The sequence below is a fragment of the Sus scrofa genome, chromosome 10 (genome assembly GCF_000003025.6).
Source record: "Sus scrofa isolate TJ Tabasco breed Duroc chromosome 10, Sscrofa11.1, whole genome shotgun sequence".
NCBI lineage: Eukaryota > Metazoa > Chordata > Mammalia > Artiodactyla > Suidae > Sus > Sus scrofa.
In genome coordinates this window covers 26,878,968-26,896,767 of record NC_010452.4, presented here as the reverse complement: position 1 = coordinate 26,896,767, position 17,800 = coordinate 26,878,968, and the positions used below count along the sequence as shown (strand labels likewise).

At 38.8% G+C, this 17,800-nt stretch overlaps 1 protein-coding gene across 4 annotated transcripts in view; it reads right to left on the bottom strand.

The window, feature by feature from the left end:
* FANCC (Fanconi anemia complementation group C) overlaps nt 1-17,800 on the bottom strand; it is a 258,726-nt gene that overhangs the window by 158,504 nt on the left and 82,422 nt on the right. For 3 of the 4 annotated variants that reach the window (XM_021064601.1, XM_021064599.1, XM_021064600.1), the window contains exons 2-4: nt 16,914-17,156; nt 14,712-14,796; nt 6,555-6,649 (exon numbers count right to left, since the gene is read on the bottom strand). In XM_021064601.1, the coding sequence (XP_020920260.1) occupies nt 6,555-6,649; nt 14,712-14,796; nt 16,914-17,078 (345 nt within the window). In that variant the 5' untranslated portion in view covers nt 17,079-17,156. Of the gene's footprint in view, nt 1-6,554; nt 6,650-9,313; nt 9,384-14,711; nt 14,797-16,913; nt 17,157-17,800 lie in introns of those variants that run through there. The other variant, XM_005656794.3, reaches the window with a different exon arrangement.

The following is a 17,800-nucleotide window of genomic DNA, read 5'->3' as shown; positions in this document are numbered from 1 at the left end:
CTATGCAAACAGAGCAATTCTACTTTGGGAACCAGAGGAAGGAAAGGGACAAATAAGCTAATTTTTAAAATTATCTTTCAAATATGAGCTTTCTAGAAAAACAAGCTAATAAGCAGAGAAAGGGAATATGCAAAGTACTAATCAGTGAAAATGTTTCCCATATATGAAGCCAATGTGGTAAGATCCTAGGACATAGGAAACTCCCAGGATAGCCTTCATGGTGTAGGGTGCAGAGAACAGGAAATGGCAGGATATGAGGACTGAGAAAAGCTTGGAAAGGCTACACAGACCAAGGTAGCATGTGGATTTTATCACTTAGACTAATAGTTACTAAAGCTGAGGGTGTACACTCCAAGTTGTACAAAGACAATCCACCAAGATGTGAAAGAAAACATTAGAACTTTTACATAAAAGAAAATTTAACTTCAGGAGTATTTCATAAGTAAATCAACACTGCAGCCTCATTTGATCAGCCTGTAAAGTGGTCACATGTCACAAACTGTCCGCTGAGTGGTTTCTTGAGGAAAGAGAAGGGCTTCTACTACATGCAGGGAACCTTAGGCTTTCATTCACTTTCAGGAATGCATTCCAGGTTCTATAGGACCAGCGAGAAAGAGGTACTGATTATACTATCTAACTAAACTAACCATCAAATCGACCCACTGCTTAAAAAGATTCCTGCGAAGAAGTCGGAGATTAAAGATAACACTATGTTTAGAATGGATAAACAGTAAGATCCTACTGTATAGCAGAGAGAACTATATCCAATCTCCTGGGAGAGACCATGATGGAAAAAACTATAAAAAAAGAAATTTGTGTGTGTGTGTGTGTGTAACTGATTCACTTTGCTGTATAGCAGAAATTTGCACAACAACACTGTACATCAACTATAATAAAAAGGTAAAATTAAAAAAAATCCAAATGGAAGAAAAGATAATACTATAAGTGAGCAACTAGGAAATGGCAGAGTGGACACTTCTACTCCCACTGTAAGCTACTCATCAGCTTCATTAAGAGGACAAGCTAATTAAGAGGTCTGCAAAAATGTTTCGAAATTACCAGGAAGACCATTAGAAATAGTGAATTCAGGGACCTTGTCAGTAATTCATTCACTAATTCAAAATTTACTGTGCCAGGTACTATTCAATTTGTTAACAGTTAACATGGCTGATAACAATCAATATTGCCCCAAGGGTACTGAGTTCAATGACTGTCTCACCATTGATTACACTGCCAGGCAAAATCCCAAGTTATTTTGTTTTGAGGTGAAACTTGACAAGTAGATTCTAAAAATCGATATAATGGTAAAGTTCCATTATCAACCAACATTATCCTGATAAAAAACAAAAAAACAAAATAGAAGGGCTGCCTTCTGGATAGTAAGACACTTAGAAGGCGAGTTCCCCTTGAGGCTCAGTGGTAACAAACACAACCGGTATCCATGAGGACATGGGTTCAATCCTTGGCCTCCATCAGTGGTTTAAGGATCTGGCGTTGCCGTGAGCTGTGGTGTGAGTCTCAGACATGGCTCGGATCCAGCGTTGCTGTGGCTGTGGTGTAGGCTGGAAGCTGCAGATCTGATTCAGCTCCTACCCTGGAAACCTCCTTATGCCACAGGTGCAGCCCTAAAAAAAAAAAAAAAAAAAAAAAAAAAAAAAGGTACTTAGAAGGGCACATTAAAGAGGATAATATAGCATTGGCATAAAGACAGTGTTTTAGTCAAGGAGAAATAGAACTAAAGAGGAGATTTTATATACATATATACATATATAACAATATTAGAGATTTATTATAAGGAAGTGGTTTACATAATTACAGAGACCAACAAATCCCAAGATCTTCAGCAAGCTAGAGCCTCAGAAGAGCGGATAGTTTAGTTCCAATCCATATCTGAAGGCCTGACAATAGAAGAGCTAACGGTGTCTGAGGCTGTTCATTCAAGACTTAGGAAGAACCAATGTTTCAGTGTGAGTCTGAAGGCAGGGAAAAAACCGATGTTCCAGTGCAAACACTGTCAAGCAGGAGGAATTCTCTTCCTCCTTACATGCCCTTATGGTTTTACCACCTAATTATGTAATCTGCCTTCTTATTTTAACTTGGTAAAAATGGAATAATGCATATGTATTTGAAATATTGTGATTTATAAGATATTTGGACCAATGTAAATAAAAGTTGGGCTACTAGTTACGCCAGCAGGGGACACAAGGGCATATAAGCAGGAAGGGCCACATGGGGAACAGGGACCCTTCTGACTGATTTCCACTCCTGGTATTCTGCCATTTTCTTCTCATCCAAATAAAAAATAATAGTGGTATGGTTTTTTCCAAAGAAGACAGGTAGCTTCTAAATTTGGCAGGCCCAGAGACATTCCCTTTGGATTATAAACTCAGAACAGACTATCTTTAGATCCACTGCAGTAGCCTCACCCTCTTTCATAGTGCCTGACAAACAGCAGGTGCTCAAGAAGTTATCTGTTCAATGGATTCACTGGTAAAACTAAGTTTTTCAAGAACCAAATATTCCAAAAAGATGTGAAAGAGTCCTGTGACTTAAACCAGTTTTTAAATTATAAGAACAACCACTGAGGTGGTGTTATCTGATGGTACATTTGAGGGCACTCGTCAAACAAAACAAATTTAACGTATTTCCAAAATAACGTATTAACAAGGCTAACATATGGGAAGCATCAAATAGAATTTATATTTCATCTCTGTCTTCAAAATAAAACTCAGTCTAATATTTTTTTTTTTTTTTTTTTTTATTTTTTTTTTTTTGTTTTTATTTTCTCTTTTCATATTAACCAGTTAATATTTTTAAATTGAATAATTAACATGAATTTTTATTTTATTTTAAAATTTAGAGAAGAAATTCTTTGTTTTTGATGTAGGCTGTTTCAATCACATTTTTGACACTCTAGGAACATAGATTTTATCACCACAATTAGAACAAGATTTTACCACCACAATTAGAACAGCCTAGCACATTATCGGGGACTAATAAATAAATGCTCACTGAATGAAACTAACAAAAGATTTTCTTTGTCTGTATCCACAGCATATGGTAGTTCTTGCGTCAGGGACTGAATCTGAGCTACAGCTGCAACCTATGCCACAGCTGTGGCAATGCTGGATCCTCAACCCACTGTACCACACCAGAAACTCCACTAATATTATTAAAATATGGCTTTAGATAATTCCCAGAAGGATACTGGATGACAAGTTACAAGTCCTTGAAGTGTAGTATGCCACTCTAAAACTTTTGTGGAGGAAAAAAAATCATTTCTAAGATAAAAGAATATATACCCAAGACATGTACAATTGATTCATAAACCAATAACCCTCTTCTGTCTTGCTGCATTTATGGCCAATATTATAGGATTTTGAAGGTACTGATCTGCAGTAGGTGCATGTAATTAGCTTTAGACTGCTAAAAGTTAAAATAATCAATATCATTCCTCTACATCTTTTTTTAAAAAAATCAGTTAATATTATAGTCTTGCCTAGCACAATGAAGAAGAAAACTGTTTTCCCATTTCTTAAGTCCTCAACTCTCTACTAGGACCATCTTTTCACAGAAGAGCATATTCAGAACTATCTCAGTTTCAATCAACTTTCTCTCCTTCCTTCACAACCAAGTAAGTGTCTTCAAAGAGTAATCAAAGCTTATCATCTCTGCTTCTTCACCTTCCCATTATTTTTCAGTCTATAGCAACCTGACTACTTCCTTCCACCTCCCAATGAACTCCGCTCACCAAAGTCATTTCTCCTGAGTGGCAAAATCCAAGCAGTGCTTTTCAGTCCGTATCTTGCTCTTTCAATCTTTTATGGTCTAAAACAGCCCTGTTCAATAGTGACAACTAGTAGCTACTGCGCATTTTCAAATGCAGTAAGTACAATAAAGAAAAACAAATTTTTAAAATTTTAATTAAATTTAAATTTGAAAATAGACATTTAATTTGGTTTTAAATTTCTTTGAAACAATTTGGATATGTGGACCTACTTTTTCAATTGTATGCTTTATAAAACAGATCAAGAATTTCTAAGGAAAAGTCAGCATCTGAATTAAGATGTAGCATATACACTGAATTAAGTACAACATATACATTAGATCTTAATGACTAGGTATAAAAAAGGATGATAAAATAACCAAATCAATAATTTCTATATTGATGTATATTGAAATAACAGTATTTTGGAAATATTGGGTTAAATAAACTATATTATTAAAATTAGTTTCAACTATTTCTTTTTTCATTTCTTAAAGCAGCTACTGGAAAATGGACAATTATCTATGGAATGTATTTTATTTCTAACGGACAGGGCCATGCTATAGCATTAGTTATGAATGAGTACGTGTTACGTGTTTCTTCTTGAAACACCTTGGCCTTTCTTCTCCTACTTCCTTGACCCCGCCTTTCCAGTCTATAGTGTAGCTCACTTCTCCACTCACTCCTTAAATGCCAGTGTCTCCCAGGGCTGTCCCTAGGCCCTTTCCCCTCCTCACACCAGGTGCTCTCCCTGAATGATCTCAGCCTCACCCACACTAACTTCAGCTCCACCTACACCTAAGTACACCTGCACTTAATCTGCCATAACGTCTCTTCGATATTTACCCTATTAACATCATAAATCTGGCCCCTCGTCTTCATTTCATTCAGGCCTCTGTGACTTCTCACCTTCATCACTACAAAAGCTTCCAAAGTGCTGTCCTTGGCTCCTTCCAAGACAACTTCCTTTTGCTGTTAAGTTTCTAAAACTCACACCTGGCTGTATGACTTCTGTATTTAGAGTACTTTGATGGTTTCCTCACGGCCTTCAGAATAAAATGGAAACGTCTTATAATCACATATAAGGCTTTCTGCTTCACATCAACCCTATAAAATCCCAAGCTCGGGCATATCTGAGCACCTGCTGTTCCCTCAGGACAAGATTTGCTCCTTCACCACCAGTCGATGCACATGCTCTTTCTGCTGACAGGAATAGCCTTCCTAAAAAGACAGTCACCCTTCAAAACTCAGTTGATGTATCATCTCCCCTAGGAAATGTCTCTCCCCCCACCCCCGCCCCACTCCCGGCACCACCCACTGAACAAGTGCCCCTCTTCTGCATCACCGTCTCTCCTATACACAGCTCTACCAGTAACCCAATCAACTGCCCTGGAATGACCTGGTTACCAGTCTGTAGACTCCCTGAAGGTAAGAATTAAGTCTTTTAACTTCACCTTCCTGTGCTATACTTAATGAATACCTATGTAGTAAATAGATACCATATTAAATAAGAAAACCCCACAGAATAAACTGCAAGGCTAGAAATTTAAGACTGTGCTAATACGGTCGCAAGTTAAGTAAAGAAAGTGAATGTAATAACTCGGCAACACTTTATCAGATGGCATATTTCAGGACTTAATCAGCTAGCTACCCCCCATCCTAAATAATCATTAAAATAACAAATACTCATCAAAAGCATTAATTAAAAAATTTTAAAATTTAAATATTATTCTATTTTGATAGCCTTGTTTTTCCCACCTTTTCTTCCCTAATTCTACTTACTAGTTCCTTTATTCAGCTCTTTATATTAACTTTCCTTTCAATTAAATGTGGCATTTTTTTTCCTTCCCTCACTCAAACCTCGTCACTTCTGCTGTCCCTCCAATTCTTCTTTTAATCTAACAGAAAAATACAAATACAGTCTTTGTTATCTCTGTCAGCAATTTGGTCTAAAACAAAGGAATGGAAAAAGCAGTACATGGAATGATATCAAGAGCCAGATTGACAGACAAAGCCATATGCATTAATCTGCTTGGGTGATTTCATAATACTAAGTAGCTAATCTGAACCATATGCATACTAAGTGGAACCTGACAGGCATCAGCAAGTCCCCGGGGTAATTGCAGCAGGACAGTGGGGGGTAAGAGAAAAGAACAGCCGACTTGCCGGTGGTGAGGGCAGCCACAGCGCAGCCTTACAACATTCTCCTGCTTGTGCCCACCCTTCAAGAGGAAGCAGAAACAGCCGAGGAATTCAGAAAGCTGTCAGCTATCTGGACTAGCAGAGTGGGGTAACTGATTTGACGGTGTGTGCAACAGTAGCCAACCAGCACCAGATGCCCGTCTGAGCACACTAGCTGGGGTACCAATGTCAGGATACAAAATAAAGACTGCTATTCCCAGGGCACTTCTGAAGTTTAGTTTTACTACAGAGAAGATCCTGAGAGAGTCAGGGAGGTACTTGGAGAGGGCTTATAGAACTATTTAAACTAGGTTGGTAAGAAGAAACAGTTGCTGGAAGGAAAGGGGGTACACTCCTTTAACTGCCAGAGAGTAACTGTCTAAAAACACTCAACATTAGTTCTTTTAGGTTTGGGGAAGTTTACCCTGAGGATTACTCTCTTAAGGAATTCATAACCAAACAAAAATGAAGTCTCTCGAATGAGTTTACATCTAGCAAGATAAGGTAACAGTGAAGCATATTTTTGAAAAAGTTTCTGGACTGTCAAAGTAGCACCTTTAAATAGTCAACTGAATGTAAAACAGTATAGGACAAGATTTACTCTTACCCGGGTCCAGGAGTTAAGTTTCGATTCTCCAGAATTTCGTGGATCTTTGTTAATCAGACAACATAAGCACCATATTAGAATTTTTTGGCTTTCATCTGCAAAAATGAAAACTAGAATGAGCAGGTTTTATCAGATAGAAGGAAAAGATAATCACTATAAAAATGTTTAAACATTACACTTAAAGGAAATTATTATATTTTTAAAAAATCACAAACTACTAAGTTCACAGAAGAAGCATCCAGGACAGGACCATGGTGAAACTTAACTTTGTGGGGTTTTTCTCCTTCTCGTGGGTTTAGGATCACTTACGCTTAGGCCCTGGATAGTCAATTTTCTCTTTGTCATAGCAGCAATTTTTAAAGCCAAAAGAGAATGATAGAAAGAACTAAAAGAAATGGCCTTTTCTCAAGATCAGTTCTTTATTTCATACTCAAACCATTAGTAATTTCAACCTTTTTAAGGCAACATCACTGCTACAGGCAGCAGTCAATATTTCTGGTTTAATATTTTAATTTTCTAATTGGCCAAAATACCCTCGCCTGATAAAAGTAAATTTAACAAGAAGCATTGCTTTAAAATATATTATTTGTAGTACTAAATGGTTTGGACAAATAGGAACTTTTCACATGCTCCTAATTCTTTAAAATATAAAACCATGAAATATGTGATAACAATGTTGGCCTCTGAAATTTTCTATTTGGTTAGAAAAATCTACTTGTTAAGCCATTTTCTCTTCCCTCCTTTGGCAACTAAGTCCATTCAAGTTGGAGACTTCGTAACACAAATGAGAAGCAAAAATGAGGCCTAAAACTGAAGATGCCAGTACCTGAACTATAGCCAACCTATTGTGGACTTTATCACAAGGCCGTGGAGGTGAGGCTGAGGAAACCTGATAGGAATACAGCAGGATAATTAGTTTAGAAATCCCACCAGGCGATTAAAGACAGAGAAGGAATTTTAAGGGAGTTTGGGAGACTGTTGTAAGCTAATGACCACTTAAGAAAAGAATCCAGTAACCTAGCAACAATCTACACTACCTTAAAGGAAGACCAGGTGCATTCCAAAGCCAGGCACACTCAAGCCACAAATCCTGATGGGTTAAAACAGGAGACAATAGATGCGGGGTATGAATCCTGTTACATGAAGTCAGGGAATTAACGTTCTTGAAGAGTATAATTTCTTAGGAAGGAAGGAAATTTCTTAGGAAGGAAGGAAACTAGGTGAAAGGGGACATTATGCCCAAACCTGAGATGAATTACCGTTATTTCAGTATGTGTCATCACATTTTTGCTAACATACGTATGATTTCAATAGTGCCATGGCCGTCCTGGTTAGACCATATAGGGTTAAAGGAGGAACTAATGATGCAAGCCTTGGTATCTACCCCAAAATGCAGAAGAAGATGGTCTTCTCCCCTCCCCACTTTTTCTTTGATTATAAAAATGTGGCCCTCTTTGTTCTTAGGGCTCCGCTCCCTTGCCCATCTGCTTGTGTCTCTCACAAATGTCCTATGCTGAGAAACTCACTCTTTGCCTATCTTTCTGTGATGGGATAAAAGAACCTGAACTTCAGTAATTGACACCAGGTGAGCAGCTTCTATTAAAAGACAGTGGCTATGAGTCCCCTCCTACACCAGGGACTGTAGGTTCAAGTCCCAGTCTGAGTTTCGGCTGGGTTCAAGGCCCAGTCTGTGGGTTCAAGTCCCATCTGAGGAGTGTAGATTTCGAACCTAGCACCTGGAATCACTCCCCTGCAGAATCACCTGATGCCCGTTGTTATCTACTGCAATTTCATAAACGCAGCACTTCTCAGGGTTTGATCATCAAGAAATAAGGAGAATATAAACTACAGTAAGCTACCACTACATTTTCAAGCACACAACAAAGGATTCTGATGATAACTTTTTTTTTTTTCTTTTTATGGCCATATCTGCAGCATATGGAAGTTCCCAGGCTAGGGATTGAATCAGAGCAGCAGCTGCCATCCTGCCCCAGCCACAGCCGACACCGGAACCAAGCCACATCAGCGACTTATGCTGCAGCTTGCAGCAATGCTGGTTCCTTAACCCACTATGTGAGGCCAGGGATCGAACTTGCATCCTCATGGAGACAAAGTCAGGTCCTTAACTTGTTGAGGCACAACAGGAATTCCTATTTCCTCCCATAAATATCCATAAGCTTATGTTCTCCTAATAGCTAACATCTCTGAACAAACTTTATTAGCAGTTATTCTAAGGGATATTCATATTTTTCCTAGTTTTTATGAGCTCAAACACATCTCTGACTTGCCTGAGATCAGTTCACTGCAAGAATCACATAATTTGACTGCTAAAGATGCTAGGGTTCTTCAGGCTGAACCAATGCCACTGATTAAAAATGTGACTGTTGGAGTTCCCGTCGTGGCGCAGTGGTTAACGAATCCGACTAGGAACCATGAGGTTTCGGGTTCGGTCCCTGCCCTTGCTCAGTGGGTTAACGATCCGGCGTTGCGGTGAGCTGTGGTGTAGGTTGCAGACGTGGCTCGGACCCCGCGTTGCTGTGGCTCTGGCGTAGGCCGGAGACTACAGCTCCTATTCGACCCCTAGCCTGGGAACCTCCACATGCCGTGGGAGCAGCCCAAGAAATAGCAAAAAGACAAAATAAATAAATAAATAAATAAATAAAATGTGACTGTTGTACTTCCCATGTCTTAAATATCAGAAGAAATTACAACTAACTGCATGTCGTAAGTGTGACAAACACATCTAGTGATGCGCTTACACAAGCAGCTTCCTGTGGTAAAGACAATGCAAACTGATAGGGAGCATTTCCAAAAATCAGACATTCAACACTAAAAAGAGAAAAGAAAAAGGAGAAAGAAAATGTTAGTTATGGAACAGAAGTTCAGAAGAATCCAAACAATGAGAGTTTTCCCCAGGTATTGAGTGATTTTGCACATTTATTTCAACAAGTACATTATTTTTTACATTTCTCTCAAAAAAAAGGAAAGAAAGAAAAGAAACGAAACTTTCCCCCAGCCTTTAGGAGGTGCTTTTTTTTTTTTTGCCCAGAGTCAATGCAGTGAATGTACTGCTGAGGAGCTCCCTTTGCTTTAGGGATTTAAAGACGTAAGCCATCACTTGTTATTCAGTGAACCGCCACCAGCATGGGGGGGGGGCATCTGTCAGGCTCCTCCCTGGAGGTTCAGACATCAGAGCTGGAACATCAGGAACCAAAAACTGCCTGGGACAGATACATCATGGGGGCAGTCACTGACAACAGATCTTAGTGCAAGTTGGGATTCTAAAAACCAGTGTAAAGGAAAGGAATATATTGATATACGTCTGCCATCTAGTATTTTATTTTTTTGATATCTTAAACTGAAAACCCAAATGAAGGCTAAAATTAATTCTGTAGTTTAGAGGTGCAAAGGCAGCATTTTTTTAGACAATAAATATTTACTGTTTGAAGCAGCCAAGTTTGGGGCCAAACTGTTACACAGTAATACAGAGCATGAGGAAAAGAGGTTATGACTCTAATATGGTAATCACGAGGGCAGGCAGAACTCCAGGCAGGTAAAGGAATAATTTTATGAAGAGAGCACCACCCAAGAAAAAGTATCGTCTCCCTTTCTGTGGTTATTGATTTTTTCTCTTCTCTTTGTCTTTTAATTTCCAAATTCTTCCTCTTTCCTTATTATCCTTATTTCTTTTTTTTTTCTATTTTTTAATTGGGATATTCGGTGTGGGTTTGTTTGTTTGTTCATTTGTTTGTTTGTTTCTTGGTCTTTCGTCTTTTTAGGGCTGCACCCGAGGCATATGGAGGTTCCCAGGCTGGGGGTCTAATCGGAGCTGTAGCTGTCGGGCCTACGCCACAGCCACAGCAACGTGGGATCCAAGCCACATCCGAAACCTACACCACAGCTCATGGCAACGCCGGATCCTTAACCCACTGAGTGAGGCCCCAGATCAAACCCACAACCTCATGGTTCCTAGTTGGATTCGTTTCCGCTGCGCCATGATGGGAACTCCTATTATCCTTATTGCTGATCCTATTCTCACTCATTATTATCTTTCCTTGATAGAAATTATTTACTATTAGCATATTTAAAAAGTAATTTTGATATTATAAGACCACAAGAAAAGATCCTTTTCTGGAAGAAAGTGCCCAATCAGTGAAACATCAGTGGCAGCACAGGCGAGATTTGATTTCTCATGGAGTTCTGTGCCAGTTGGTCTCCTCTAAGAGCTCAAAACCAAAGGTGTACCTCCAACAGGAAACTGAAATTTAATGGGCAGTTCAAAAGGTAACACAAGCAGTTAAACACAAAGAGATGGAGAATGTGGTTCTAGTTGTCAGAAGGGGCCAAAGTAATGGAGATTAGGTGCTAAGGAAAGATCACAGACAGATACAAGTTTAAGGCCACGGGGATAAATCTGTCCAGCCTCTCACTTTTACAAATAAAGAATGTGAGACCTGGGGAGTTCTGAGGCTTGCCTTAGAAAATCCTATCTCATCTACTCGCCTCCAAGATACAGCCCCCAAGCAAAACCTTCTGGTGAAACTCTCCTTCCACTTGGCAACTTGTTCAAAGCTCCACAGTACCAACCAGCATCTGGAGGCAGTTCATCTGCGTAGGTCTCTTTTCTCACTGACTGGCAGAAATGGGGAGCCATGGCTTCCTAGGGCTTGACATGCAAAAAAGACAACAAAACAAACAAAACCCGCCAAAAAACAAACACACAAACAAAAATCCAAACAAAAGATATTAGTAAATATCTGTCCGGTGAATATATACATTCACAAGAAGCTGGCTGGTAGTAAAGCCAGGACCGGAACATTTCAACCATGGAGGTGCGATCCACAGGGGCAGATCATGACAATAACGTGGGTTTTAGAGGAGTAGGATTCTAGATTTTATTAGTTCTGTATTCTGGGAAAAGGGACATATTTACTCTAATCCATAATTAACTATCCTGCAAGAATATCAAGAACTCAACTAAACCCACCACTCAATCCGCAGAGAACAGCACTCAGCACAAAGTAAGCAATGTCTTTCATGCTACTTTAATTCTATGACCCAAACGTTCCCACATTTTAACACTTCTGAATTAAGGATGTGTCTTATATCCACTAGGGACACTTCAAGGGCATAATACTTCTTTTTTCTAAAAAGTAGTTATTCAATCCATGAGGTAGCTAACAATGAGTGGAGGAAATTCAGCAGTGTTTCTTTTCTTTTTTTTGTCCTCTTTGCCATTTTCTTGGGCTGCTCCCGCAGCATATGGAGGTTCCCAGGCTAGGGGTCGAATCAGAACTGTAGCCACCAGCCTACGCCAGAGCCACAGCAATGTCAGATCCGAGCTGAGTGTGCAAACTACACCACAGCTCACAGCAATGCCGGATCCTTAACCCACTGAGCAAGGCCAGGGATCGAACCTGCAACCTCATGGTTCCCAGTCAGATTCGTTAACCACTGAGCCACAACGGGAACTCCTCAACAGTGTTTCTTTCTCCTGCCATCAATATCACTGGCCTAGCTTAATGTGTTCCAAACTTTTGGTCATAACCCATCAGTGGATTATAAAATCAGTTTTTGGTCATGAAGATCATTTTAAAAATGCTAGAGAGAATATGAACTCCACATAATTAAAGCAAGCATTTTTCATGATATATATACATGTATGTGTATGCAAGTGAATGTACGCATATATACTCACATAAAGAAAATGCGTTTCTGGTCAAAGGTGTTTGAGAAGCACTGGCCTAGCTGAATTATATAAAATTAGGGCAGGTGAGTGTGGCCCTGGGAGGCATATACAGTGATGGCTTTGAATCTTAGATCAAGAACTTGAACAAGCTAAGTAGGTAGGGGAGAAAGAGTCAGCTCAAGGGAGAAGGGGAAGCAAGAGGCTTAAGTGACGAGGAGAAGGACTAGATGAGGATGGGGATAAAGACAGTGAGTATGAGCACAAGCAGCACACCCATGAGTGTGCACTCCTCCAACCAAACACAGATGTTGTCCCTTCCCCACCTAGTTCAAATTCCTTACATGACTTATGGACTTCCCGTCGTGGCTCAGTGGTTAACGAATCCGACTAGGAACTATGAGGTTGCAGGTTCAATCCCTAGAAAAGGCAAAAAGACAAACAAAACAAAACAAAAACAAATTCCTTACCTGACTTATAACAGGCTAGGAAAGAGATAGCGTATAATTCTCTTAAACATCAAAGGAGGAGTTCCCGTTGGGGTGCAGTGGAAATGACTCCAACCAGTAACCATGAGGTTACTCGCTGCTCAGTGGGTTAAGGATGTGGTGTTGCCATGACCTGTGGTGTAGGTTGCAGATGAGCTCAGATCCATCATTGCTGTGGCTGTGGCGTATGGTAGCAGCTGTAGCTCTGCTTCAACCCTTAGCCTGGGATCCTCCATATGCTGTGGGTATGGCCCTAAAAAGCAAAAAAAAAAAAAAAAAAAAAAAAAAAATTAAAGGGGACTATTCATTCTATTTTTGATTCTACTACCATTATATTACACAATTAGTCTTTGACTTTAAAAATATGAGAAGTAAATAGTACATTAGCTAACAACATAGTCAAAGTAAGGCAATAAACCTCCACTCTGCACCTTCAGTTGTGCCTGCTCAACCCTATGCTAAGCCCTGGGGCAACAAAGAGAACTAAAACCACATTCCCAACTCTTGAGAGGCATTCAGTCTTTCAGGGTGTCAGATAGGCAAATCAACAATTACGAAGCAGTGTAGTAGGTGTTATAATTAAGGGAGATGCTGGCACCTTGGGACACACTAAGGAAGATTCCTAGCTCAGCCCTAGCAAAGCTATTTCAAAGAAGATTTGAGGACATGAGATAAGAAGAGCCCTAGGAAAAAGAACTGGATGTCTCAGGCCCAGACATTATGTACCTTCAAACACTGCTTATAATTTACCCCAGCTACAGTGCATGTGGTATAGTGGTGGAGGATTAAACAGGAAATGAAGCTAGATAGATAGGCAGGAGGTCCATGAAGGAACATCTCCCCCAAAGTGTCCCCGAATTCCTCTCAGCTTTAAGTAAAATCAAAATGTCAGCCCTAAATAATGGCAGAGCCATAGCAGGATCTGGACGCTAAAGAAGTTTACACATAGATCTGGACGAAACTTTCATTGAAAACAATACACGCTACCCTATGGTCACTGCAGTGCTATTCACAATAGCCAAGACATGGAAACAACCTAAATGTCCATCAACAGATGAATGGATTAAGAAGATCTGGTATGTATGTGTATATATATATATATATATATATATATATAATGGAATACTACTCAGCCATAAAAAAGAACAAAATAATGCCATTTGCAGCAACATGGATGGAACTAGAGATTCTCATACTAAGTGAAGTTAGTCAGAAAGAGAAAGACAAATACCATATGACATCACTTACATCTAGAATTGAATACACACAATTGAATTGGCACAAATGAACCCTTCTACAGAAAAGAAACAAACTCATGGACTTGGAGAAAAGACTTGTGGTTGCCAAGGAGGAGGGGGAGGGAGTGGGAGGGAGTGGGATGGACTGGGAGGTTAGGGTTAGTAGATGCAAACTTTTGCATCTGGAGTGGATAAGCAATGGGATCCTGCTGTACAGCACAGGGAACTATATCTAGTCACTTGCAATGGAACATGATGGTGGATAATGTGAGAAAAAGAATATATATAGGTATGACTGCGTCACTTTGCTGTACAGCAGAATTTGACAGAACACTGTAAATCAACTAATGGAAAAAATAAAAATCTTTTTAAAAAAAGAATTTTACGCACAGGAGTTAACATATGAAATTGTAAACAAGAAATTATTTCATTATTATAGCCATTTTACACTGAATTAAAAAGGAAGTTACAACAATCGTCTGGGAGTTTCTGCCCTCTAACTCAAGGAATTCTATTCTCCTACACCTCTGTGTGTGTACGTGTGTGTATACACATACACGAACACATACAGACAATGATAATGGATATCATCTTTATAACGGAAGAAGGCATATATCTGATAAGTTGTTTCATGAAAAATAAGAGAAAGGTTTATAATCTTAAACTCTGTGTTTTGCTAAACAATGCAGAGATTAAAATATCATCAGAAGTTTGTATTTTGAGAGGACATGCTTTGCATTCTTACCATATGCTAAGATAAAAGGGTTCCGGCAAACTTTTGCCAACAGCTGACCAATTGTGGGGAATCTTTCAGTGATTGCACTTGAATCCTATAAAAGGAAATTACGTTTTTGTCAGTGAAAGGACAATACGCAACTCAGAAAAATTAAACGACACTATAGGTTGAAGGAGCTTGAATGCTTCTTGTTTAGTATGTATTTTAGAAAAGCAGAGGGAGAAAAGATTAGAGAAGATCTATGAGTAAGTAATTCTAATAAAGTTTAACAAGCAATCACCTTACTTCATCCTTAATCCAGGTCACCAAAACTAAGAATAGCAAGTAAAATCCATTTTGTTGCAAAATTAACTTTGTTTTATTCCTATTTACGTCAAAAAAAAGGCCATTTTATTTAAAAATAACAAAGACAGCATAACAGTGAAAAGAAACATTATGGGTAATTAATATCAAGAGGACCCTGCATCTTCATCCTGATTTTTTATTCTAACATAGTAAGAAAATTCCTAAGTCAGCTCCAACAGCACTATCTAAAAGAAAGTTTAGAAGGACAAGAACCCTGAAACTTGTAAAAAGAAATAAAAGTAGCCAAAAGCATATAGATATATATCTGTTTATTACTATTTTGATTACTATACGCTAAATGACATCATACTTAGTCTAAAACAACCTAAAACCTGAGACAAGAAAAGATCAACCAAATAGAAAACAGCTTAAGATAAGCTGAAATGATAAGCATTTCTTACTGATGAAACAGTAAATTCCTCACATTAGTCTGAACATCAAGGCCAGTCCTGGACTTTCTGGAGTCACTTTAAGGTCAGGTTACAAAAAACAACTTAAAGAGTTAGCACCGCTTGTCTATACTTCTACTTTCTAAAGTATCTTTCCTTCTACTTTCTAAAGACATGTGAACTTACATCACCACCATGAATTATTCCTCAAATTTCCTACTTGCTTCTTTGATTAAGGGGAAAAATGTACAACGCAAGAACACCTATGTTAAATAACAATTTTGCTTTTCATTTTGAAATTAGAAAATACTATAAATAAGTAATATTTTCATAGTATGAAAACATGCTCATTCACAAAAATATCTATTGCAATATAAAAATAAGAAATCTGGAGTTCCCATCGTGGCACAGCGGAAACAAATCTGACTAGGAACCATGAGGTTGTAGGTTCGATCCCTGGCCTCACTCAGTGGGTTAAGGATCTGGCGTTGCTGTGAGCTGTGGTGTAGGTTGCAGACACGGCTTGGATCCTGTGTTGCTGTGGCTATGGTGTGGGCCGGCAGCTGCAGCTCCGATTAGACCCCTAGCCTGGGAATGTCTACATGCCATGGGTGGGGCCCTAAAAAGACAAAAAAAAAAAAAAAAAAAAAAGAAAGAAATCTTACATCAAGATGAAATGTATCAAATTTTGAACACAGTAACTTATGTAACACTAGTGAAGACACTCATAATCTTAATATTCACAAGAAAAGTCCACTCAAAATATTTATAAGAGATCTTAATATTTATCATCTCTTAGTAAAGCCTACTTTAGAATAAGGTTGATGGAGTTACCATCGTGGCGCAGCGGAAACAAATCCGACTAGGAACCATAAGGTTGCGGGTTTGATCCCTAGCCTCGCTCAGTGGGTTAAGGATCCAGCATTGCCGTGAGCTGTGGTGTAAGTCGCAGACGTGGCTCAGATCAGATCTGGCGTTGCTGTGGCTCTGGCATAGGTCGGTGGCTATAGCTCCAATAAGACCCCTAGCCTGGGAACCTCCATTTGCCAGGGGTACGGCCCTAAAAAGGACAAAAGACAAAAGACAAAAAAAAAAAAAAAAAAAGAATAGGGTTGAAAAAAGGGTAAGCACTTCAGTAAACTCTTCAATATTTAAGAGATACAGAGGCCTTTAAGAGAAATCCAATTATTACCTAACAACAAGGGTTAAAGTCTTGTTTATTTAAAAACAACCTGATTGGTCAGGAAGCCTCATGTGACAGTATAACTAACTAACCAAGAAATAAAAGCTATTAAGTCATAATAAATCAGACACTAGGAAACCACTTCCTGTCTGCATTATTTACAGATAATCTGTCTGTCTAATCAATGTGTTAGGTCAATGCCACAAGTCCCTGACCACCTTCAGGCTTCCTAAAATCTGGTGAGGGGTTTCTGATGTCACAAAATAAACCTCATTATTTTGGTCCACTACTTACCATCTCTTTCAAGACTTCATACATCTGCCTCAAGAACTCCTGGAACTGAGGTAGGTGAAGGCAGGTGTCTTGCTGAGTTTCCAAAGTGGAGGCCTGGTCCCATACAGAAAGCTTCTGCATCCAAAACTGATAATCAGAAGAAAGGGCTACCAAATCTTGAGCCATCGCAGAAAAAGGAGAAAGGTGATGGACCTTCACAGTGGTCTGCCATGCACTGGACGAAACAGTGAACACACATTGAATCTGTAAGAAATGGGGAAGAGTGGAACATTTAAAACAGGAACTTTTACCAGTGCCTTCACAACCACTGATGAGTGAAAGGAGGATTACATGGGACCAAAAAAGCATGACTTCTGTGAAGTCATCTTTGAATTATTTTAAAATGTGTCGCCCAGCTGTATCTCCAATTTTTACCATCTGACCTTTTTATCATGAGTAATAGCATTACACTAGAAGTCATTATACCTCTACAGGCCCATGCCAATTATGTACAAAAAGCACAGCTGATAATACTTTATATCTTCTTTTTAAGATTGAGATATTTTTTAATGTTCTGAATATGAAATTCATTTGAGTATTTTAATGTAATGGGAAATCAAAAACATCCATGGGCATTTCATAATAGTCTGTGTCTAAGAAATGTTTTTGAAGTTCTTATGTTTTATATGCATTTCTGGCTTCTCATTTAGGTGGTCAAAAATCCCTATGCATTGCTGCGTAATGAATTTGCTTCCCAGTTTCTCTTCATTTCTTAGCAAAGAATAAAAAATAATTCATTCCATAGGCACCGATGTGAACAATTTGCTTAAGTCTGCTATATACACTTGATCTCCATCCATAAGAAGAAAGGATATCTTAGTAAAATAAAAATTCTAATTGTTGAGGTC